Source organism: Bufo bufo, chromosome 6 (genome assembly GCF_905171765.1).
Source record: "Bufo bufo chromosome 6, aBufBuf1.1, whole genome shotgun sequence".
NCBI classification, from domain to species: domain Eukaryota; kingdom Metazoa; phylum Chordata; class Amphibia; order Anura; family Bufonidae; genus Bufo; species Bufo bufo.
In genome coordinates, this window is record NC_053394.1 from 61707857 (window position 1) to 61732297 (window position 24441).

General features: G+C 45.8%; 1 protein-coding gene and 1 long non-coding RNA gene across 2 annotated transcripts in view; one reads left to right on the forward strand and one right to left on the reverse strand.

Moving 5' to 3' along the window:
* MARCHF5 (membrane associated ring-CH-type finger 5) overlaps nt 1-10733 on the forward strand; it is a 74923-nt gene extending 64190 nt beyond the window's left edge. The window contains 10 exon segments of the mRNA XM_040439072.1: nt 2295-2358; nt 2360-2408; nt 2411-2497; nt 3781-3798; nt 3801-3847; nt 3849-3872; nt 3874-3951; nt 7373-7384; nt 7386-7424; nt 7426-10733. Coding sequence (XP_040295006.1) covers nt 2295-2358; nt 2360-2408; nt 2411-2497; nt 3781-3798; nt 3801-3847; nt 3849-3872; nt 3874-3951; nt 7373-7384; nt 7386-7424; nt 7426-7605 — 598 coding nt within the window. The 3' untranslated portion in view covers nt 7606-10733.
* A 380-nt stretch (nt 10734-11113) lies between these two features.
* Nucleotides 11114-13817, reverse strand: LOC121006131. Its single transcript, XR_005780025.1, has 2 exons — nt 12594-13817; nt 11114-11997 (listed from the first exon to the last, which is right to left on the reverse strand). It is a non-coding gene; the product is annotated as an uncharacterized LOC121006131 (long non-coding RNA).
* Nucleotides 13818-24441: the final 10624 nt, after the last annotated feature.

Below are 24441 nucleotides of genomic sequence, written 5' to 3' on the forward strand. Positions count from 1 at the left end.
GAAACTGAGCAAATGGATTCCGTCCTGGGCACACAATGTAAGTCAATGGGGATAGATCACTGACACAATCTGGCACAATAGAAAACGGATCCGTCCTGGTACACAATGTAAGTCTATGGGGATGGATCACTGACACAATATGGCACAATAGAAAACGGATCCGTCCTCCATTGACTTTCAATAGTGTTCAGACTGATCCGTCATGGCTAGGTTACAGATAATATAAACGATCCGTTCTAAACGGATGCAGACGGTTGTACTATCTGAACGGATCCGTCCATGACGGAATCCGCACAAAACGTGAGTGTGAAAGTAGCTTAAGTTTGCATGTTATGGGGATGGACATGACTCCTAAGGCACTGCGCTTCAGGGAAATAACCGTGCATAAAGTCCGTGGCGCAGACTTGCGTTTCGGAGATCTGTAGGATTTTCTTCAATCAATATTATTGTAAAAAAAATACTGCATGCGAGCAGTGTGAAAGTAATTATAGCATCAGCACTAAGCCATAATCATTTTCTAGCTTTTTGCCTGTAAATCGAGCTCAATATCAAGACCTTGGATGCAGCTGCAGTGCCCTTTATGTCAAATATCGCTGCCGCCCCAGTCACCATGGTGATGAAACAAAGTGCTCCGACAGGCGACCAAGATGATGACTGGGAATTCAGCGTAGAAACCTTGCAATTAGGGTGTTAAATATTTTAGCCTCCAAGTTTTGTAATATTCAGTGATCTCTTGACTTTTCACTGTAGGTTAATGTTTTGTGCGTAATCCAAATTATGTCACCGCTTTATATGGCGGGGGATGGGGCACCTTTGTCCGAAATGTCACGTAGGCTGTGTGTAACAAGTGGAATTGATTCTGTAAGCTTTTTATTTGATTTTGAAAGTGCTGGCTTTATTCACCCAGTAAATTATGACCCCATTTGCAAGATGCATATTGGCATAAAAACAAGAGTTCATCTGTTTTTAAGAAGAATGCAGTAAAATATATGTTCTCTTGGTTCCTGTGACCGTTTCGACCAGCCTTTGCCACTAAATGTACATTATAGAGGACTCCTTGTAGCGCAGTACTTGCCACGAGTCCTGACTTTGTCAAGGAGCCCCAGTGACTTGGACCACAAATGAGATGGTGTTTTTGCAGACTCCACCAAAAAGTGCAATTTAGAGCGGCTGTGTGCTTTTTAAAGGGCTGTGACATGTCCCCTTCTTCCCCCAGGCAGCCTCCTCTGAGATGAGCATCGGAACATTGCACGCTCTCCCTTGCCCTGCGCTGTATAGAGCAGGGCAAGGGCTTTTTTTGGTCTACAAACTTAGGCTGGGTTCACACTTGAGCGTTTTATACAGCGCGTTCAAAAACGCGCTGTAAAAACGCTCAACACATGAAAACCAATGCTTCCCTATGCCCTGGTTCTCACTTGAGCGTTTTACAGGCGCGTTTGAACGCGCTGAAAAACGCCCCTACGCTTAAACAAGTTATTGAGCTTCTTTGGGGCGTTTTGCCGCGCGTTTGTGGCCATAGGACACTGCAGTCAAACGCGCGTTTACTATTGCAAAATACGCGCATATAAACGCGCGTTAAACGCGCATATAAAGTGCGCTCAAGTGTGAACCCAGCCTTAGTGTTCCTGGTGACGTCACCGGCAACTAATGGGGCAGTCTATAGAGGCCGCCCTAGGCTGTTTTAACGGATTCTGCTCAAAAAGCCCTTTCCCTGTGCGACTCAGCGCAAGGAAAAGGGAGAGCATCAGAGCATGAAATACTCTAATGCTCATATCAGGGGGACTGCCTGGGTGAAGAAGGGGATATGTCCGGGTTCAGAGCTGAACCCCTTTAAAGAGGTTTTTCCTCATCTGGACATTTATGCTATATATTCACAGGATATGCCCTAAAATGTGTGATAGGTGCAGGGCCACCTCGGGGACACAATGCCTTTTCAAGAGCGGGGAGAAGACTCTGCACATGCTTGCTCCCTTTTCAATTCATTGCTATGTAACTTTGTACTATATCCAAGCACCCCATTCTTGAGAAAGGAGCCGGTCCTGTTCACATGCCTTAAATTTCAGATGGCATGACCCCTTTAAATGTCAAAGGGAACCCTTTTAACAAACCATTGGTGTCTTAACCAGTCAAGCCCTTCGACGTATGGTGGTTTTAGCTCCATATACGCTGCAGTATGCTTAGAGGGACTGTACCCTGCCCACCAACTCTGTGGATTTTCCGCTTTTATTGAAGTCTACATGATTTGTCTCCTTATGGCTATAGCCTGTCCACCATGTTGGTCTTTTATTCTCCAGGGTTGTTGGCCACAAGGAAGGCCTAGATGTTATGGAGCGTGCCGATCCCCTGTTCCTGCTGATTGGGGCTTCCCACCATCCCTGTTATGTTGATCCTAGGCAAAATGATCCGCTGGAAGATTACGTGCTCAGACTCTGGCGCAAATACTCCAACAAATTGCAGATACTTAACAGCATATTTCCCAGGTAAAGTAACATGAAAGGTTGATAAATGAAGGCCAAAAAGCTAATTCCAAATAGACCTGGCATGCATGCTCATGCTGTGGTACCTGTACATGTAGAATACATAAAGTTTATTTATGTCTTTATTTTTGCGGTTTTTTTGGCTTGTAAGTCTAAGGGGAAACACCTGAAAATAAAAAATAAAATCGACGTGATATGAAACCACCTTTAAGGGGTCTTGGATAAAACCATCATTTTTTTTTTTATTTTCAAATATCTTTAAAAAAAAAAAAGTGCAAAATGCACACAGCAGGACATCTCCCCACACCAGTCAAGACGCGTTTCGGACTGAGTACAGTCCGAAAGGCGTTGAATGGTGTGGGGGAGATGTCATGCTGTGTGCCATTAGAACTTTTAATTTTTTAGATATTTGAAAATAAAAAAATCTATGGTTTTATCCAAGACCCGAGTGCTGGACCGCTACTTTGTTTCTACAATGTGGATTTGCTTCTCCTAAGGATCCGTGGCAGTGAGCTGATTGGCATTTATTTTTCCACCCTTAAAGGGGTTTTCCGGGTTCAGCTCTTCACTCCTTTACTATGTATGAGTGGAGAATCGGCGCATTTCCTTGCTCCGATGCTCCTCTTGGCTTGTGCCACATAGCATAGGGCAAGGTCTGTTTGTTGTGAGCCACTGATGTGCTGGGCTTCACATCAGTATGCTAGGCGGACACTTCCACCTAGCAGGGAGCCTGGTGACATCACCGGTACAAATGGCGGAATCTAGCACTGTTCTGGAAGGGTTTTAGAGATGAGTATCACTAGTACCCACCTCTAAAAGCGCCCAGAATAGTGCTATAACACCGCCCATGTGTGCTGGTGACATCACTGGGCTCCCTGCTAGGCGGAGGGCTCCGCCTAGCACACTGATGGGAAGCCTGGTATGTCACGGCTCACAACAAACAGACCTTGCGATGGCTGCGCAAGCTAATGGGGGCATCGGAGCAAGGAAATGCACCGATTCTCCACTCATACATGGTACCATCCCGAAAAAGAATAGAACTGTCCCTGTTATCGTGTACTTCTCCTTGTGCCCCCATGTCTGTCCTCTACCCTATACTACAAACCTACGAGGAGGCAGCTTTCCCTCTTCTACATAAGAATAGCTTATTGACTGAACATCGAGCTCTACTAGTCTCTGCTGTGAAATCCATGTAGATTGCAACCTACTATTTGGATAGTAATTATGTAATAATTACCGGCTACTGAGATCGATATTATAACTGCACTCAATGAACTCCTTGCATTATTTTCAATCTACATAGGAATTGGATGTCCAGTTCCCGGTGCCCGCGTGAAGCTAACCCTCTAGCAGATCACGTCTCTGCTACCCCGCATACTGTGTGGAGCGCTAGTCTTTCCCCACCATTGCCACAATAGTTGGCAAACTGATGGTCATGCATGTGTTAAATTCCAACCTGCAAAGGACAATTTTGGTAAGGATCCTCTGTATGAACGTATGCAACTATATAAAGTGATTGTATGAGGAAATCTCCTACCATCCATATATGGTCATTGCGCACGTAACTGTAAGTCTACCGCTAATTGACCAGATCTTTAGTCGCTTGGTGCTTTAGTAGTTCCCATTGCACTGGAGGTACTGAATCAGTGAGTGCCATCCTGCTCTGCTGTTTCCCCGCCACCTGGTGGTCAGAGCGGAGTCTCATCTCGCCTTAGTAACCAGCAAGATGAGACAACCCCTTTAACTTTGCATTTCTTTTAGGATATGTTCACACTTGCCATGCAGCAGAAGTCATGTGTCCATAGAAAACATTGCATGCCGTTATCAGAAATGGTTTGACAGACCCAGCTAACAAATATCTGTTGCCACTGTAAGGCATGGATTGCATCAGAGGGCACACATCAGTCATTTAGATAACTGTGCCCCAGGACTTCTCCACTTCTGTAGTCTCTACCAGGGATGAGCAAACTTCGGTTTTCAAGTTCGGCGCACAAGGTTCGGGTATCTGTGGATTCTGCTACCACGTGACCATAAAACTTATGGTCCGTGGTAGCGGTAATCCATAAGGTAATTCTTAGATAAAGCAAACCTTGTGCGCCTAACAGAAGTTCACTCAACACTAGTCTCTACTAGAAGATTGCTAGTAGGGATGAGCGAAGCGAGCTTCGGATCCTAGATCCGAAGTTGCTTCGCTCAAGACGGAGATCCGTCTCCGGTACAGCATTTAAATGTACAGGATCTGATGAGGCAAAGTCAACTATCGCGAAGTCTCGGCAAGACTTCATGAGATGACTTTGATATTTGATGGAAAAACCACTTAAAAAACTTGGATCTGAACTCTGCTTTGGTTCCGAGGTGCCAGTGGTTTTCCACTTTAAAAATCAATACCGAAGTTATTCAACTAAGTCTCGCCTACTTCGCCTCATCGGAGCCATTGATTTTAACGCGTTCTGGACGGATCTTTGTACAGCATTTAATCCAAGTTTTGAGTGAAGCGACTTTGATTTAGGATCCGAAGCTTGCTTCGCTCATCACTAATTGCGAGCAAGGAACAGCAGTTTAAACCCCATATATCTACAATTCCGGGCAGATTTTGCGCAAAGACATGGTCTTCATGTCTCGCACAGTCTTTTATCCTTGACATAATAGTATAATGCAAAATAGTTTGTACCTTTTTATCAAGGGTTTATAAGAAGAAGGCCACTTGGTGGCTTTGGTCGCGTGTCTTGAGAAAAGCAATTGAGTTGCATTATTGAGACGTGCCTGCTGCAGCCAGCTTGCTGATGCATTCAGACACTCATACATTTTCAATCGCAGATATGTGACTATCATGCTAAAAGAGACATGCTAATGCCACAGGAGATAGGCCAGTAGTGTCCAGTGAGGAAAAATGTTGAATAAAAGGACTGGCTCTGTCACAGTACGGGTACAAGTGCGTGCAACCACGGTTATTGTGTACCGCTAGCCTAAAGGTCAACAGGGGTATGTTTGGTTATAGTAAGAGTTCATGTTCAGGTGGGTCTGTGGACCTGCAGACATCCCACTAGGGGTGGGCGATATAGGCGATATAAATTTGTGCCACGATATGGATTTTGTGCATATCGCCGGACCGCGATATGACCACGGAGCGGTAGTGAATGATCGCGCTCTCGGCGCCCTCCATGTTCTCCTGAGCCGGCACAGTGGAGAAGGAGGGAGTCCCTCCCTTCCCCACTGTGCGCGGCTGCCGCTGGCCACCAATAAGAACAGAGTAGGAGGAGGAGGGGAGGGACTGTGGCCACTGCGCCACCAATGAATGCCTGAATACCAACGTAGCGTTCATGTCCCGTCCATATCCCGGCCCCTATGACTGCACGCTGCTATCCGCCGCAATTAACCCCTCAGTTGAGGGGTTAATCGCGCGGATCACAGCGTCCTGTCAGAGGTCGGGTGCCGGGAATGTTCTTCAGTCTCTGCATTGGTGGCAGTGGGCAGTTCCGATCGGAGTCCCAGCAGTGTAATGCTGGGGCTCCGATCGGTTACCATGGCAGCCAGGACGCTACTGAAGTCCTGGCTGCCATGGTATGTAAGTGAGCAGCATTATACTCGCGTGCGCTGTGGCCGCCGGTGCTCCTTCTGTCTGTGCGGCGCATTGCTAATGCTTGTAGCATTAGCAATGCGCCGCACAGACCTATGAGAAGGAGCGGCCACGGCGCACGTGAGTATAATGCTGCTCACTTACATACTATGGCAGCCAGGACTTCAGTAGCGTCCTGGCTGCCATGGTAACCGATCGGAGCCCCAGCATTACACTGCTGGGACTCCGATCGGAACTGCCCACTGCCACCAATGATGGGGGGAGGAGGGGGACCCTGTGGCCACTGGCACCAATGATTAATACGAGGGAGGGGGGGGTGGGTTTGAGTTACCAGAGGGGGCTGATGAGAGGCTGGGGGGCACATGAGGCTGGCTGCCATGGTCAGCTCCCTGCTGTTGTGTGCACAAAGCACAGGGCAGCAGGGAGAGTGGTAAAGGTCCTATTCACCCTGATTAGAGCTCTATTAGGGTGAATATGACAAGGGTTCTAGCCCTTAAGGAGGCTAATAGTTATTAAATAAAAAGTAAAAAAAAAAGTTTCAACACCCCCCCCAACTATAGAAAACAACAATATATTGCAATATATATCTCATATCGCACATGCTTAAAATTATATTGCAATATAGATTTTAGGCCATATCGCCCACCCCTACATCCCACCATCCTTATTGCTTAGTATGGGCAGCTTCAAAGTACGTCTGTTACCAGTAGAGTGCCATTTAGTTATAGATATCCTCTCCTCTGTATGGCGAGATAACGATTGCTACAGTGATCAAAGATTCGAGGGATATGCTGTGCCGGTCTTGATGTCCCCTGCACCCCCTGTCGTGTAGCTGGAGTGTGGATTGCAGTCATCTTTACACCACTTTTCTGACATAAATCATGATCAATGAGCCGTGGGCTAATGACCATTGTCCACACCACTCCCCTGTTTTTTGGTAAGCGGGGAGGGTGCATAAAAACGGCAGATTGCAACTAAATTATGTTTTGTGTTTAAAAGGTGCACACATGTGCCAGGAAATTGTGTCTACACAGGGGCGATGTGCTGCCCAATGATTTTAGCGACCCATGAATGATGTGCACAAGCTGGTGGTCAGGTGATTTGTGGCACCTTTACACAGGACAGGTTATTGGTAATGACCCCTGGATGATGGTGCCTGATGGGCACCATGTACTTCCAGCTGGACACCTTTAGGCACTTCGGTGCTGTGGCCATTCAACAGCAACAAGGGATTCCAGAGTGCCCAGTGATGACCGAGTTAAACATTGTGCCCTTCTTTTCAGCGCCCTCTCTTACGTTGGCATGTCTTCTTTTGCAGGGTGGTATTGCTTTTTGTTGCCATTAAAGGAGCTTTCAAGGTGTATTTCAAACATGCAACAGTACTTGCGTCAGGCCCATCGGAAGATCCTGAACAACCCTGAGCCAGAGAAGTATAAGCTTGTAAACCTTTGTGTCCATAAAAACATCATCCGAAATCTTCTGCTGTGTCATAGTGTCTCCACGCCATCGCACAGTCCTGGGATTTTGCCACAAGGCTGCTGCAACCCTTGAGTTTTTTCCCTACAGTACACAATAAAGCACTTTTGTATGGTAGGATAAGTACATTCCAAGAACCTCTGGACAGCAGGACATGGCTGTACCGCTGCTCTAGACGATCTGTTATCGTGTCGTTATACCCAGTTAAATTTTGCATCTCACATGCTGGGGTTATAAACCCATTACTATATTTGTGTGCAGAACCATAGAACGTCCTAGCTGTGGAAGAAAAAAAGGAAGTTATTTGGTTGCCATTTTACATATTTTGGCGCCACTCTCACAGCGGCTTGACCATAGGAAATAAAAAGAGGGAATTTTATTTGATTTTGCAGCCAAATGATGTTGTTTCTGATCTTCCCTCCGGATGGACCGTGGCCCTGGTGCAGTAATACCAGTGTCATCCTAAAATCACACAAAAGCCCTTCTTACGATAATGACTTGACCTTCATTTCAATGGACAACTGAAACCAAAAGCGGAAAGGTCCAAACCCCGTGGATGATCTCCTGTCTCAAGGAATGGGTTCTGCTAGTGTATGTACTGTGGCAGGACTTCTCGCATCTTCATCGTGTCTGCTGCATGTTTTTTCTCAGTAACATCTGTCGTAATACATGGACAGGCTTGACCATTGGTTGTGGTGTTCTGCCATCGATTATTTTCTAAACTGTATTTGCATCCTCCATAATGTGTAAGCCTTGTGTTAGGCTTAGGTTGGCTCCTAGCAACCATCCTTTATTTTATTATTATTATTATTATAGGCCCTTCCACGAGGAGGTCCTTCCAACACACCCGTCAATCCATTTTTACCTGGTCCTCTCTGCATACCTTCTTGTCATGTCATGGCTTTGACCCACACCAACCCGGCTCTTCAGATTCTTCACGCCACGGTGTGATAGCCCAGTGTCTTGCTATAGTTTCCCCTCTCTCTGAGATTGGTTTTTGGATATCCTATAGTGTTGTATCATTGGGAAACAGGTCCCTTCTTCAGGAGCAGAGAAACTTTTTTCACCGTACAAGAATCCAGTCTTCTAATAAGTAGTTTTCGGTTTACTTCTAGACATAGGCCCCACATTATTAAGATTGGCATTTTTTTTATATGCAAGTCTTAAATAAAGTACTTTGAGATTAAGTTGCAGGAAAGTTATTGAAAGGTACACGCCTTTTTAATGAAATTTTGCGCGTCTGCAATGAGCAGGCGTAGATTTGTGCTAAAATTTGCATCATTTTTCAGGCTGTGAAATTTATAAATCCTGTCAGAAATCTTGTGTTCACCTATTATAATTCACTTCTCTTGTACTGATGGTGAGTGACAGCCCGTGTTATAAGTCCAGAGCTGCTTCACCAATCTTCTGGTTGCTATTGAAGACATTCATGTCGACAGACACACCCCTAGCAGGCTCATTTAACGCTGGTCTTTCTTATATCACTGGTATAAAGACACAGTTACTCTAGTGCAAATTAGCAGACACTGAGCAAGCAGGACATCAGAAACTCTGGCACTTCAGCTGTTGTAAGACTACAACTCCCAGCATGCTCCATTCGCTTCTACAAGGAGTTCCGAGAACAGCTAAACAAGTGTGCGTGTTGGGAAGTCGTCGTTTCACACACAGCTGTGTGCTGGAGGTAGCTGATCCTTGTCCTAGGATGATTTCAGCTTACAATTCTTGCAGAGCTATGAATTCAGCTCTGAGCTGTAACAAGTAAGGTGAAGATCTTTAAAAAAGGACACAATCCCCGCTGTGATTTGGAACATGTGCCACCCAATAACATACGTGTACTCACTGCATTCATCAGTGCGGCCAGGACCAGCTCACACAGTGCTAGACTTAACATGGGCATGTAGACCTACTCGAATCGGTCAGTGCAACCAAGACTACTTTATGCTATTATTGAAAATGATGTTCTAGTTTGCGCTAAACAGTGAATATTTTGTGCTGCTTTTTTAGTTTTTTTTTAGTGATGCAGGTTACAAGGAAAACAATGTGAAGAAACCACTTAACTCAATGTGAACCTCAACTTTTTGCAATCTATGTATAACCTGTCTTTGCTCAGAGCTCCTCAGCCTGTGGTCCTCCATCTGCGGCGGTCAGGATGTGCTAAGTGCAGTGGTTTTGGAACAGTTTGGGGGGCCACAGGTTGATACCGCTTTCTTACTAGGTTCGGCTGTCCTGTCTCTTTTGGACTGGAGAGCTGGCAGCAGAAAAATTTAAGCATCAAGGTAAATGGCTATAGTGCTTGCTTGATAGGCCTATCTGATAGCAGGAGTTATTGTGTTCCTGTGGGGGGCGCTGTGACCACCTGCTCTCTGAGCCCCATGCAGCTATGTACAATATAATTAAAAGGACTGTCCACAAAAAAGGAGGCACTGTATAATGGTATCGTGCAGATTTATATTTCTTCTCCTAAAATCATACACGGCGGTGGTTTTGCCAAAGAAAAAGGGCGGATACACAATTGCAGCTAATTTATGTGCAGTGATTAGGTTAGTATGATGTATTCTTCTGACATAAGTAAAAGGTGCTTTCAGATCTTTAAAAGTACAGAGTTCTTTTAAAACCCAGTGATATTGTGAAAGAGTCTGATTTTTCTTCTCCACGAACAGCGCCCCTCTATGGACTGTTGTCTGTATTGTAGCTCAGTGCCCGTGGACCAGAGTTTAATCCTATAGAGACACACACAATTTATTTTATTTTTTTCCATGTCCTTTTTTGCGGGCCATATGCGGAAACCGTTCACTTCAATGGGTCCACAAAAAAACGGAAATGACGTCCGTGTGCTTTCAGTTTCCATATGTCTGGATGGCCGTTCCGCAAAAAAGATAGAACAATGTCCTATTCTTGTCCATTTTGCGGACAAGTAGTAGCATTTTCTACAATGGAACCACAAAAATAAAAAGCATGCAATACGGATGTCACACGGACGTTTTTTGTATATTTTGTGATCCGTGTCTTGCGGACCGCAAAATACATAGTCGGTGTGGTGCGTTGGCCCTTATTCTGGAGTATTAGGCCGGGGTGACTGATTAGCTGCAGACTTGAGTTGCTGGTTTTCGGGAGTCAAATCTGCAACATTGTACAGTACCAGCAAAGTGAATGAGCTTTCAGCAATTCTCAGCAACATGAAGCAGAAAAAAATCTGCAGCCGAAACTGACCTGTGGTACAGGTTTTAAATCTGCAGCATGTCAATTTATACTGCGGATGTCCTTGTGGATTTCACCCTTTCCAATGTCAAGAATGAGACTTTGTGTAATCTGCAGCTCTTCTGCACAAAATCTGCAGTGTGTGCACGCATCCCTTGGTGAGTTTCTGCTGCAGATTTTCCGCGTCTAATCAGTTACCTGTGAACCGCTTTAGGCTGCTTTCACATTTGCGCACAGCTCTTTGGCAGGCTGTTTCGGCAGTGTACTCCGGGTCCAGCATTCCTGGATGTTACCGGAATACCTACCAGCCCCATAGACTATAATGGGGTCCTGCGGACATCCAACTGCAACTGCTACCTGGCAAATAGGCAGGGATTTGGTCGTTAAAAAAAAAAAAAGCAGCAGACGCTTTTTTGTGACGGTACTGCCTGCCAGTGAGCTGTGTCGCAAATGTGAAAATAAACTTAACTGTCACCTCCCTCTCGTATGGATAGAAATCACATGTGTGATGTAGGAGGGAAGAGCCCGGAATATGGTAAATGATCAGAAAAATAACATTGAATCAGTAGTAATTGGTGCAGGGATCTTTTATTGGCCTCTCCTTAATAGTACATAGCTGCTTCCTCAGTGTTTTACCATGTAAAGTATGATTGTACTTTTGTTCTGTGTATTAATTTTAATGTATTTTATAAGTATTACAACTTTCCATCCCATTTAAAGGGAATGGCCAGGATTAGAATAAATAAATTCTCATCTGGAAACCGCACCACTCTTGTCCATTGGCAGCGTCTGGGATTCCAGCTAACTTACCATTCACTTGAATGAGGCTGAATTACAATACCAGATATGATCCCATGGACAGGAGTGGCACTGTTATTCTGAGACTAAAAATACTAGACCTGTTTATTCTAATTCTGAACAACCCCTTTAAGAGCGCTCCATAGTGCTGCATACTATTTGGCCGTAGCAACCAATCAGACCCCACCTTTAATTTTTCAGAGCTCCTTTGGTTGCTATGGGTTTTCCTTTACACCAGTTTTCATAAATCTCACCCTGTGCTTACAGACTTTTAATTTTATGAGAACACCATGACCTCTGTGAGGAGCCATCGCCTAAGACAGTGGTCTATACAGTGCAATGAATGGTAAAATACACAATGATCAATGGCTTATTTTTGAATATTTTTGGTTTTGCATTTTATTTCCTGTAATACATGGATGTCTGAGAAGATTCCAGCCTCTGTTGAATTCTGACGCATGGCTAAGGCTACTTTCACACTTGCGTTTTTCTTTTCCGGCATAGAGTTCCGTCACAGGGGCTCTATACCGGAAAATAACTGATCAGGCATATCCCCATGCACTCTGAATGGAGAGTAATCCGTTCAGTTTGCATTCAGGATGTCTTCAGTTCAGTCGTTTTGACTGATCAGGCAAAAGAGAAAACCGTAGCATGCTACGGTTTTATCTCCGGCGAAAAAAACTGAAGACTTGCCTGAAATGCCGGATCCGGCATTTTTTTCCATAGGAATGTATTAGTGCCGGATCCGGCATTCAAAATACCGGAATGCCGGATCCGTCCTTCCGGTCTGCGCATGCGCAGGACCTTTAAAAATGAAAAAAAAAAAAAAAAAACGGATCCGTTTTGCCTGATGACACCGGAGAAAACGGATCCGGTATTGCAATGCATTTTTCTGGACTGATCTGAGCATTTTTCTGACTGATCAGGATCCTGATCAGTCTGAAAAATGCCTGATCAGTCAGAAAAAATGACATCCGTTTGCATACAGTTTGCCTGATCAGGCAGTCAGTTCAGGCAACGGAACTGCCTGCCGGAATCAAACAACGCAAGTGTGAAAGTACCCTAACCCGATTTTAGAAGACCTGCATTTCTGAACATTTTTGTACGGTTTTACAGAATGGAAGAAAGCAAGTGCTTCTCCAAAGCAATGTCCGACCCCTAAAAAGACTGCAGCTGTGGCTGGGTAGGGTTTTCTGGGGATATATACAATAAGCAAAAAAAGATAAATTATTTAGTCATCCACCGGAACCCGCCGCTCTCCACTTCCTGATCCCAGCTTGACACACATGGGTATGGCCTGTGGGTCAAGACAAGACCTGGAAGTGGAGACCGGTGGTGATCAATGATGGCGAGTAATGCCTTTTTAATTTTCTTTTTCTTTTTTAGAATTCTTATCCCTTTCTGATCTGTTTTTAAAATTTTCCCAGAAAACCCCTTTAAGAATACCTCCACAAAACCCATAAAATTCTGTCCTGGATCTTGTGAATTAGGTGGCAATTTCACCCTATACGTTAAAAAGATGAAATCCATAGTGAAAATCTAGTGTTTTCACAAGATAATGAGCATGTTCATGTCGGCACAGATTATTTTGCATAATTTTCTCCTAAAATCAGACTATTTTGGCAGGATCTCTGCAAGAAGAATAATGATATTTTTTGAGGAACCATATATGTGTTTCTCCACCAACAACTTCACAAAATTGGAGCAGAGCCTTGGCACCATCTTTTATAATGTTGCCATCTAAATCTGTGTAAAAACTGTATTAAGATTTGACTAAGGTTTAGTCTGTGCTCCCCGAGGAAAGCTCAAGTGGAAGGATTCTGATTGGGGAGCCTCCAATACGGCTTGTAAGGACACATGGAAGGTGGTTGCAGGAAGCACCAAGGGGTTGGATCCTTAGGAATCTCTCTCTTCCTGTTTTTTCTGCTATTTTGGTTTAGTAATTATTTTTGGTTTTGTTTAGTAATTATTTTGGTTCTCTGTCGCCTACGTCATCGGAGCCTCCACCACGCTACTCGCCATGGACTGTGATGAGGTGGTATCATTCATATAATCTGCCCTCATCCTCCTCATCTAGTAGGCGTTCTGTGGTGGTGTTATGAGAACCCATCACCTTTTACTGCCTCTTTTACATTTTCCATCTTCTGATTCACCGTGCACACTAGTCAACGGCTTTCATTAAATATTGCTTGTTTAATTGTTTTTTGCAGCTTTTTGGCTACAGTTAAAGTAATGCGTTCTGCTGTAAACATGATTTTCCTTTTGATGTTAAATATTAATAAAATATATATTTCCAAATATGTGTGTCCAGAATCGTAAGAGTTGAAATTATGGTGGACTTTATGTGGTGATAACTGAGCTGACAAGAATCTGCTAGAAAAAAGTTCAGTTTCAGAACCAGGGGAAAACACCATGAACAGTGATGTCACAGGTAGTTTTCCTATGAGACATGGCTGCAAGGAGAACTTGTACGTCTACGATGTGGCCAAAACTTTGTGGACACCCATTTTATTTGGAGGTTTCCCATATAGACACAAAAAATCAAGCACCCAGCCATGCAATCTCTGTTGACTCAAAAACTGTTACGGTTAGTTTCACACCAGCATTAGAGACATCTGTCAGAATGTCCCAGCAAATAACAGCCTGGCAGAGTTCTCTGGAGATCCAGCATTACGGTAAAGTGCCACCTGCCGGCCAGACCATATTGACTACAATGGGAACGGATGAAGATCTGGTTGCTCCCCAGAATATATGCTGAGATGCGGCCAGACAAAAGTTGCTGCACGCTGTGTTTTTTGTCTGGCCGAATCCCATTGTAGTCAAAGGGTTCTGGTGGGCAGGTGACACTTTCCAGCTATGCCGGATCCAAAAGGAACAGCCCACTGGATGTCTTGAACGCTGGTGTGAAAGTAACCCAAGGGTTGAACAGGTTTAGTAACATGGCTGCTTTTCTCCAAAATTAGTGGTACTCCCCTGTTTACTAGATGTGTTTGATATTGCAGCTCAGCCTCATTCATGTTAAAGCAGCTGTAATACCTGACAACCCATGGAGAATGTGACTCTTTCTGGAGGAAAGCAGCCCAATTCGTTGCAGTACCAGGCACAACCCATGGACAGGTGTGGGGACTGTTTTTGGAATAAAGAAGCCATGTTTTTCTAATCCTTGACAAGCCCATTAAAGGGAGCCTGTCACCGCCATATGGCCATATACAGTGCTTACATGGCTCTGTAGCACACCTATACAGGATTGTAACTGTACCTTCGTTTTTCCTGCTGGTGCAAGTCTAAAGAAAAGAAAGTTTAATTCATATGCAAATGAGCACTCGCAAGTGCCCAGGGGCGGCGTTCAGTATGTAAGTGCCCAGGTTGCCCTGCCTTCTTTTCACTTTACTCCTCCCCAGCCTCTGCCTTTGCCCTTGCCCTATCGATGAGGCAAGAGACTTGGAGGGCGGGCAAAGGCAGAGGCTGGGGAGGAGTAAAGTGAAAAGAAGGCAGAGCAGCCTGGGCACCTACACACTGAACGCCGCCCCTGGGCACTTGCGAGTGCTCATTTGCATATGAATTAAACTTCGTTTTTCCTGCTGGTGCAAGTCTAAAGAAAAGAACAAAGGTACCGTTACAATCCTGTATAGGTGTGCTACAGAGCCATGTAAGCACTGTATATGGCCATATAGAGGCGACAGACTCACTTTAAGTGGTGGCCCACAAAACAGAACCGCCAACCAAAACTGCTTGTCAGGAGATTCATGGATAGGATTTCCATGGCTTAGGAAAGCAATGCCAAGCATCAAAATGGTATCAATAAAAACTACAGATCTTCCTGCAAAAAAATAGTCCCCACACAGCTCAGTAGACATTAATATATAAAGTTTATGGGGGTCAGAATATGGCGATGTTTAAAAAAAAAAAAGTTTCTTGCCCATATTCATTGGGGGACACAGAGACCATGGGTATAGCTATGTCCTCTGGGAGGCGTTGACACTAGTAAAAGTTGTTAGCTCCTCCCCTGGCAGATATACCTCCTCCAGCCTGGAGAGAGAGCTTCAGTTTTTTTCTAGTGTAAATAGGAGGCAAGCTGCTGAAGATTTTTTATTTTAGTTGATTTTTGTCTCTTCTTTTAGGTGGGAAACAGTGGACGCCTCGCCTCCCTGTTCTCCCGGGGGGAGCACGCCAGCGGTGGTCCGCCACGCTGCCTCCTCCCCCCCACAAGAAGACAAGGTGGACCAGGGCAGCCTCGCTCCCCTGCATCCCGACAGCCAAGGGGTCACCTAGGTCCGCCAAAGAGAAGACCCTCCCGCCATACCAGACTCCTGCCACTCCAGTGCCAGCTGCTGAGGAGGTGACCCTGCTGGAGACGGTGACCTTATGGGCCCACTTAGGGAGGGTGAAAAGAAGAGGAGGAAGATCAGGTGAGTATACGGGACTAGGTGAGTATGTTAACCCTCTCCCTCCCTCCCTATTTGGCAAAGCATCGGGTTCTCTGCTTCCCCCTCCCTCCCCACGATAACTGGGCCAGACACCGGGCTTCATTTATCATAGCCCTGGACCTCCGGTGGATTCCCTCCCTCTCCCTCTGTGCCGACACTACACGGGCACATAGGGGGGTTAACGGCCAGGTATGGCTGTCTCCTGCAGGCACGGTTAGGCACAGCGGGCGGCCGAGCGTACCGCTGTGATCTGAGTTTTTACCTCGCTACAGGAGGGGAGCGGAGGAGGCTCCCGCTCCCCAGCTCCATAATCCGCCCTTCTAGGGAGCGGGTGCCAAGCGCACTGCTCCAGAGGAGAACCGCCAGCTCTGTCTGTGCGCCGTTAAATTTAGGCCCCGGCTTCACTTTGGGCCTACCCCTTCCTTATTCCTCTGGCCCGCGCGGCGTTCTCCACGGCCGGAGGGCGCATTCTCTTAACTTACGCCCCCCTGTGCCCCGGCCGGCCTGTCAGTAGAGTGGGGGTGCATTCCGGCGGCAGTGTCCATAACTTAGGCCCCGGCATCGCAGCCTACTAATTCTTCCCGCCTTACTTCCCCCCTCCCCCATTAGCCTGCAGAGCCCCGCCCCTCTGTTTTCAGTGCAGTTAACCCATTCCAGGCCAGCCAGCCATCTCTTGAGGCTGGCGCAGGATTGTCTATCTGCAAGGCAATGCCGCTAATTAACCCCTTCCTGCCTCTTGTCACCTGAGGCTGGGCATCCCAGTTTTATTTTTAAAAAAAAGGTCCATTTCGGGTCCTGCCCCCTCAGGCCTCATCGCCGCAGGACCGCTCTGTCTGTGTCAGACTGGGCCATTGTCCTAGCACGGACAGAGGAGGACCTCTCCGTTTCCAATCCACCCTCCGGGGTCGCTTGATTGGTATTCTCCACCTGCGTAATCCAATGGTGGACCTCCGGACCTTCCCAATCACCTTCTGGGCCGTTTGGTTGATAGACACCACCTGCGCATTCCAATGGTGGTCCTCCAGTCCTCCCAATCACCCTCCGGGGTCGTTGGGTGATATGACACTACCTGCGCAATCCACTGGTGGAACTCTGGACCTTCCCAATCACCCTCCAGGGTCGTTTGGTTGATATTCTCCACCTGCGCAATTCAATGGTGGACCTCTGGACCTTCCCAATCACACTCCGGGGTCGTTTGGTTGATAAACACTGCCTGCGCACTCCAATGGTGGATCTCCGGACTTCCCACTCTCCCTTCAGCGTCGTTTGGTTGATAAAGCACCGCCTGCACAATCCGGTGAGTGAACCTCTAGAAGTTCCCATTCCACCCCCGGGTAGTTTGGTTGATGACTCCCACCGACGAGCCTGCGACTGCCATGGGCAAGATTCTGAGAGGTAAGACTGCACACAACGGGCCAGAGCAGGAGATTCCTCCTCGGTCACCTCCACACCCCCACCCTTCCTCCCTAGGGTCACGCTCAGACGCACCCTCCCTCCCTGGAGAGGTTTGGTCCGAAGGGGAGGATCAGGGATTCGGTCTCTGCCGTGATTCCGGTGAGATCTTCCAAGATGGCGTCCGAGGTAGACAGCAGTACTTGTCGTATGCATTACCCCCTTCCTTAGGCAGAGTATTTGCACTACTACTGGATGCAGTACTCCCTTGGATATTACCTCCCTCCATTTGGGTCTAACCGCACTACAGCGTTTTCAGTGTTGGCAGTAGGCGTTCCCCCTTTTAGTAGGTGGCGGAACTGCATTCCCACTGGGGACAGTACTTACTGTATGCATTAGCCTCTTCCATAGGTGGCGCTATGGCATTATCCCTGGTTCAGTGTTTACTGTATGTCTTACCCCCTTACATAGGTGAGGTATTGATACGGGACTCTCCATATGCCTTTCCGTAAGAGGCGTATTCTCTCTACTTGGATTCAGTTCCTGCTTTTTCTTCTAGTCTTGTTCCGGACCGACTGTTGGGCTGTGACGTTTTCCATATTCCTCCTTCTACAGGTGAATCCTACCCGTTGGTCCTGGGTGTACTACCCGTATCTACAACTACCTCTCTTGAGACTTGACTAATGACTGCCATGTCAGTCCGATGGTAGTCATGCCTTCTCATTACACATTCTGTGGCTAGACTACGAGACTCACCACGCCAGGCGGAGCGGGGGTGCTGTCATGACTCACCACAGTTGATGGAATTTCGTTCTTGGAATGGAACACCCCTTCTATTCTTCCTCCTCGAGGCAGGAGTTTTTCTCTCATCTTGGTCTGGTCGAAATTTCCGTCGAGCGGCGTTGCTACACCGTCAATACACGGTCGCTAACTGAACTCCACCGCCGGTGATTCTCATATCGTCTCTACTTCTACCTATCCAATGTATTGATTCCTTGGCTTGTGGTTGGACATAACTCATTCAGGGCGTTTTTTTCTTGGTAGTTATCAGCCAGCTTCTCAGTCTCCCCACAAGCCTCTTGGGCTCGGGGGACATCGGTGGACCACTTACCGTTTCCGTGGAGCGCTTCCCTTTAGCAGGGGTGGATCCTGCAGTCCTGGGTTTTTGGTTTAGCCCTTGGTTCCTTGATGGGTTAGGTTTGGTGCTTTCTATCCTTTTCCAGGGGCCTATAATAACCTTCCTTCAGGGAATGGCACATACGGTTCCTCCTTTACCCCCTTGGGATCTGAACTTAGTCCTTTCAGCGCTCCGGAATTCTCCCCTTGAACCCTTGCGGGAGATGTCACGCGGACTCCTGTCCTGGAAGGAAGTTTTTTCTTTATGGCCATCACATCCATCAGACGGGTGTCCGGGTTGGGGCACTCTCTTGCAGAGAACCTTCCTGGTTCTTCACAGGGATAAGCGGTTCTTTGGCCCGTTTATTCATTTCTCCCGACGGTGGTCTCTCTCTGATTTCCATTTCAATGAAGAAATTGTCCTTCCATCACTGTGTCCCTCCCCTTCCCATCCTAGGGAAAGGGAGTTACACCATTTGGACGTTGTCAGGGCTCTGACGATTTATTTGCCAGCCTCCAGTTCCTTCCGGCATACGGACTCCCTTTTTTTTTGTCATTACGGAGGGTCCTCGCAAGGCATTGGCGGCCTACAGGGTGGCAATTGCACGTCTGCAATTGCTGAAGCATACTGCACCCGAGTATGTCACGGCTCACTCCACCAGAGCGGTGGGCACTCTTAGGCTCAGAGAATTTAAGGTTCGGCCGCGCAGTTGTGCAAGGCGGCTACTGTCCTCCTTACGCACATTCACAAAATTTTGCCAGGTGCATATTTATTTATTGGCGGATGCTGCCTTAGGCCGCATGGTCTTGCAGGCGGCAGTTCTTAGTTGCCTGCAGGGGCGCTTGCTCCATGGGTCTGTGTTTTTTCCCTCCCTGTGGACTGCTTTCGGACGTCCCACGGTTTCTGTGTCCCCCCAATGAATATGGGCAAGAAAACAAGATTTTTGTAAAACTTACCAGTAAAATCTCTTTCTCGCTCTTCATTGGGGGGACACAGCACCCACCCAGTAGTGTTGTCCGGCCACAGTTGTGGCTGTTGCTGGTTAGAACCCCGTTGGGTCTTTTGGCATGGTTGGTGTTCCATGTTTTTTCTTTGGTTGGCTTGCTTCTCCTACTGCTTCTACACAAACTGAAGCTCTCTCACCAGGCTGGAGGGGGTATAGCTTTCCAGGGGAGGACTTAACAGCTTTTACTAGTGTCAACGCCTCCTAGAGGACATAGCTATACCCACGGTTTCTGTGTCCCCCAATGAAGAGCGAGAAAGAGATTTTACTGGTAAGTTTTACAAAAATCTTGTTCCCCCCTGCACGCCTCCACAACAGCACTACCTGGAGGGTACCCCACCTCCTTAGGGACAGGAAACAACTGAAGGTCAGCACATAAGTTTTTTTCCCCTTACCTGCTTCAGTTTCCTGTCCCTTAGAAAGCAGGAGGTTCAGCACATGGACAAAGACGCAGTGCCTTTCAGGTTTGTTAGGGTAGCTGCAAGAGGGGGATCGCGGGTCTAATAGATGAAGCTCTCCCCACCTCTTGGCGTTAGTCTGGTGTGTACCGGCAGCCCCAGGCGTCCAGATTCCTGAAGGCAGTGGTTAGGGGGTGGTTCCCAGGGCCAGGGAGCGCTCCCTCAGCGTCTGGCAGGAGAACAGCACTTTTGTGACGCGGCGTGCAGCAGAGCGTCTGACGTCATTCCCCCTATATCCTATATCCAGAAAGTGTGCAGCAGGAAGATGCGGCGTTCAGCATTCTGCCTTTGGTGCCTGCTATTTGCTTCTGGCCATCATGTCTCCAGCCTGAAAATGATTCCGCCTGCAAAGCAACTGACCCTTCCAGGCCCTCTAGCCTGATAAGCCTCCCTGAGGATTTTGCTCCCTTGGTTGGATTGATTTTATTGGTGTTATTGCACATGGGGTCTTGGTGCAGGCTTCCCTTTGGTGACGGCCCTCAGTTTGTTTCCCTTTCTAATTGTTAGCCCCTAGGATACTTCCCTACCACTGGATTGTCAGCTCAGGGATAAGACTGGCAGATCTGGTCAGAAGATTTTTTTTTTAGGGTACTAGCAGATTGCACCCTTTTTTTAGGTTCTTAGTACCCTCTTGGGACTTGAATTTGGTCCTTTCAGGCCTTATGGAGCCTCCATTTGAGCCTATTTCGGATGTCCCTTTAAGAATGTTAATATTAAAAAGTTGTTTTTTTCTTCTTGCTATCACATCAGCTAGAAGAGTAGGGGAAATGAAAGCCTTCTCAGCCTTGCCTCCCTACTTGACTGTATTGGAAGATAGAATTGTTCTAAAACATTCTCCTAAGTTTCTTCCAAAGGTAGTGTCGAAATGTAATTGCCAACAAGAGATTTCTCTCCCTTCTTTTTGTTCACAGGTGATGTCAGAAAAAAGACTATTCCATAAGATAGATGTGAGAAGAAGTGTCTTACAATACCTAGAAGCCACAAAATCCTTCAGGAAATCAGACCAGTTACTGGTTCAGTTTTTCAAGGTTAATAAAGGAAAGGGGGCAAGTAAAGCCTCCATAGCTTGTTGGATCAAATCCTGTATTGTCATGTGTTATAAGTTAGGGAACATCTCCCCTCCGGTGGGTCTGAGAGCTCATTCCACTCTGGCAGTTTCTACTTCCTGGGCAGAGGGGGCCTCGGCTTCACTGGAGGAGGTTTGCAGGGCTGCTACCTGGTCCAGTCCATCAACGTTCTTCAAGCATTATAAATTGGATGTTTTTTCGGACAGAGATTTGACTTTTGGTAGGAAGGTCTTATCTGCTGTGGTCCTGCCCTAATGTGGTTATTTCTCGGTTAATCCTCCAGATAGTGCCGTTGTGGAGGCGTGGGGAAAAGATGAAAATTACTCTTACTGGTAATTGGATTTTCCTTTATCTCCACAACGGCACAAGTATTTCCCACCCTTGAGGAAAATTTTTAGTTTGAACAGATTTTTTTTGTTGTTGTGTGCTATGTTACTGGTATATATTTTTGATTAATCCTATTAAAATTCTTTTGGCATCAATATTTGAGCCCTAGGTAATTAACTGAAGCAGGTAAGGGGGAGGAGGCTTTTATGTGCCGACCTTTCAGTTATTTCCTGTCCCTAAGGAGGCGGGGTACCCTCCAGGTAGTGATGCTGTGGAGGCTAAAGGAAAATCAATTTACCAGTCATTTTCATCTTTTTCAAAGTTTTTATTATTTTTTAAGTATTAAAACCAAAAAAAAAAATACATGATTCCTTTTTCTTTTTTTCTATCCTACTTCTTTTTTTTTTTTTTTGTCTTTCCTTTCTTTCCCTTTTGTTTCCTGAGTGGGACGATAGAGGGTCTTTGAGACCCATCGCAAGGGTAGGGATGGGTGGTCATGGGGAATTTAAATAATAATAATTTGATACTGTACCCTTGAATGAGAATGATAATGGTTTGTATATGTTCTTTTGTTAATAAAAAAAAACATGTAGTATTGTTGTAATCGTACTGACCCTGAGAATGAAGGGCACAGGTCAGTTTTTCCGCATAGAGAACGCTGTAGGGATAAAACCGTGGTGGAACTGATAATTTTTTTTTCCCCAATTCCACCCCATTTGGATTTTTTTTTTTCCCAATTCCACCCATTTAGAATTTTTTTTTCCCACTACATTGTATGCCATACTATATTAAAAAGTACAGCTTGTCCCGCAAAGATCAAGCCCTGATATGGCTATGTAAATGGAAAAGTAGTTATGGCTTCAGGAAAACAGGGAAGAAAAACAAAAATAAAAAAAACCTCCGGTATCCAAGGGGTTAAATGAAGTCAAATTGTGTGAAAATACAGTGACTCTTTAAAGGGGGATTTCCAGGATTATTATGGTTTTTAACAGATATGTTCATGTAGTTTCTTATCTAATGTATGTCTTTCCCACGCACCTATATAGAGAACGGAGCCCTGCAAGTGAAGGAGGGCGCACTGCGCATGCGCGGCTGCCCTCCATTCATTTTCCATGGGGCCGTCGAAAATAGCCGAGCACTGGCTTGGCTATTTCCGTCGCCCCCAATAGAAATGAATGGGAACGGGGGACGTGCATGCGCGGTACGCTCCTATTCACTGCTATGGGGACCCATCTTGGTGGTGGCCAGACCGGAGTCCTCCAGCCACCACCTTGCAGGGCTCCATTCTCTATATAGGTGCGGGTCCCAGCACGTATAAGACAATGGGGGCATATCCTAGCGAAATGCCCACATTTTCTATGATGAGACAACCCCTTTAAGAAACATGGCTGCTTTATTTCAGAAACAACCCGCCACCTGTCCAGGTGCTGTGTAAACATTTTTCACATACAGAAGATATATATAGGCAGATTTACTAATCCTACAGATGGTGTAAACTTGGACCAGCAGTCTAGACCTCCACCAAATTTATCACAGGAGCTCAGGCTGGAGGATAAGGCTACTTTAACACTAGCGTTTCTATTTTCCGGTATTGAGATCCGCTCAGTTACGTTTTGTCCATTTGTTTGCGTTCCCATGCTAGAGAGCAAACGCAGTATGCTGTGGTTTTCTTTTCGTTATGGGATGTGGAGCAAGACGTTTTGGTGTCCGTCTGATGAAACTGAGCCAAACCGTTCTGACACACAATGTAAGTCAATGGGGACGGATCCGTTTTCTCTAACACAATAGAAAATGGATCCGTCCTCCATTGACTTTCAATAGAGTTCATGACAGATTCGTCTTGGCTATGGTAAAGAAAATACAACCGCATGGTTGTATTATCAGTAACGGAAGCGTTTTTGCTGAACTCTGCCGGATCCAGCAAAAACGCTAGTGTGAAAGTACAAACTATTGGCTGGCTTAGTGTGAGAGAGAATTTGATGCCAGAATTTTGGTGGCATTTTGGGGCCAAATGTCACATGCCACACCCCCTTGTTGGGATAGGCGCAGATATCAGTATAGATACACCAAAGTGCACCATGTTTTTGCAACGCCAAAATGAAAGCATATAAAAAAAAAAAAGTCAATGATTAGATCACTACCCGAATCCAAATGGACTTGGGTCAATACCAGGCATTTGGAGAAGCAATCCAACAATAAGCGAAATAAAGGCAAGATATCTAACACAGAGTCCGAAATCTTCAAAAAATCTAGAAGAAGCGCGAGTGGAACAAGTGTTGGGGCAGAGAGCTGTTGTGTGTTTGGTATCATCATTTGTACTATCGTTCTTTGTCATCACCCCAGCTCCCATTATTAGCCTGTGACCACTCCATTTTTATGCATTATTTTTAATTGTTTCTTTGAATAAAGATTATTTATTAATGATATAAATGTGAGGATTTTCCCATCTTTCTTTGGTAATGCTATCCCAGTTTAGTCATGGGAATTATATTTCAAGGCTATGTACACACTTTGGGGGCAATTTTTTTTATTATTGCAATGTACTTATATTGCGCTAAGAATAATTTTCAATTAGACTTTATTAAAAACATGGAGCTTTTTTTGTGTACAGAGCTGAGGTGGTCTGCTAGCTGCCTGTGGATTTTCTGTCTTTTCCGTCATCCGGGGAGCAGACAGATTCCTTATCTCTGCTCTCTGACCTTAAAAACTCATTTGAGCTCAATCCATATGATAAGAATATGGCTTAAAAAGTGCCAGTCACACAGTTAGAAAACAGTTAACCTTTTGTGACTGGTTCAATATTTTTAATAAAGGCCAATTGAAAATATGATTTTTAGCCCAAAATGAGTAAAATGCAATAAAAAACAAAAATTGCCTCCAAAGATGTACATAGCCTTTAAGATATGGTTATTAGGCCCCTTGGTTTGTTTCTTATAGTTGCTATATCATTATAGGGTTGTTCCCCTTGTTTCCCTTTTTCTCCTCATGTTTGATGTAGTAATCACGGTTTGTCAGAAGAGGTGATGTGTTTAGCTGACGTGGCATTGATATATATAGTAATTAGAGTCACATACGAGGTGAGAAAATAAGTTGATGCACCATTATGTGGCTTGTGGTCATGTGA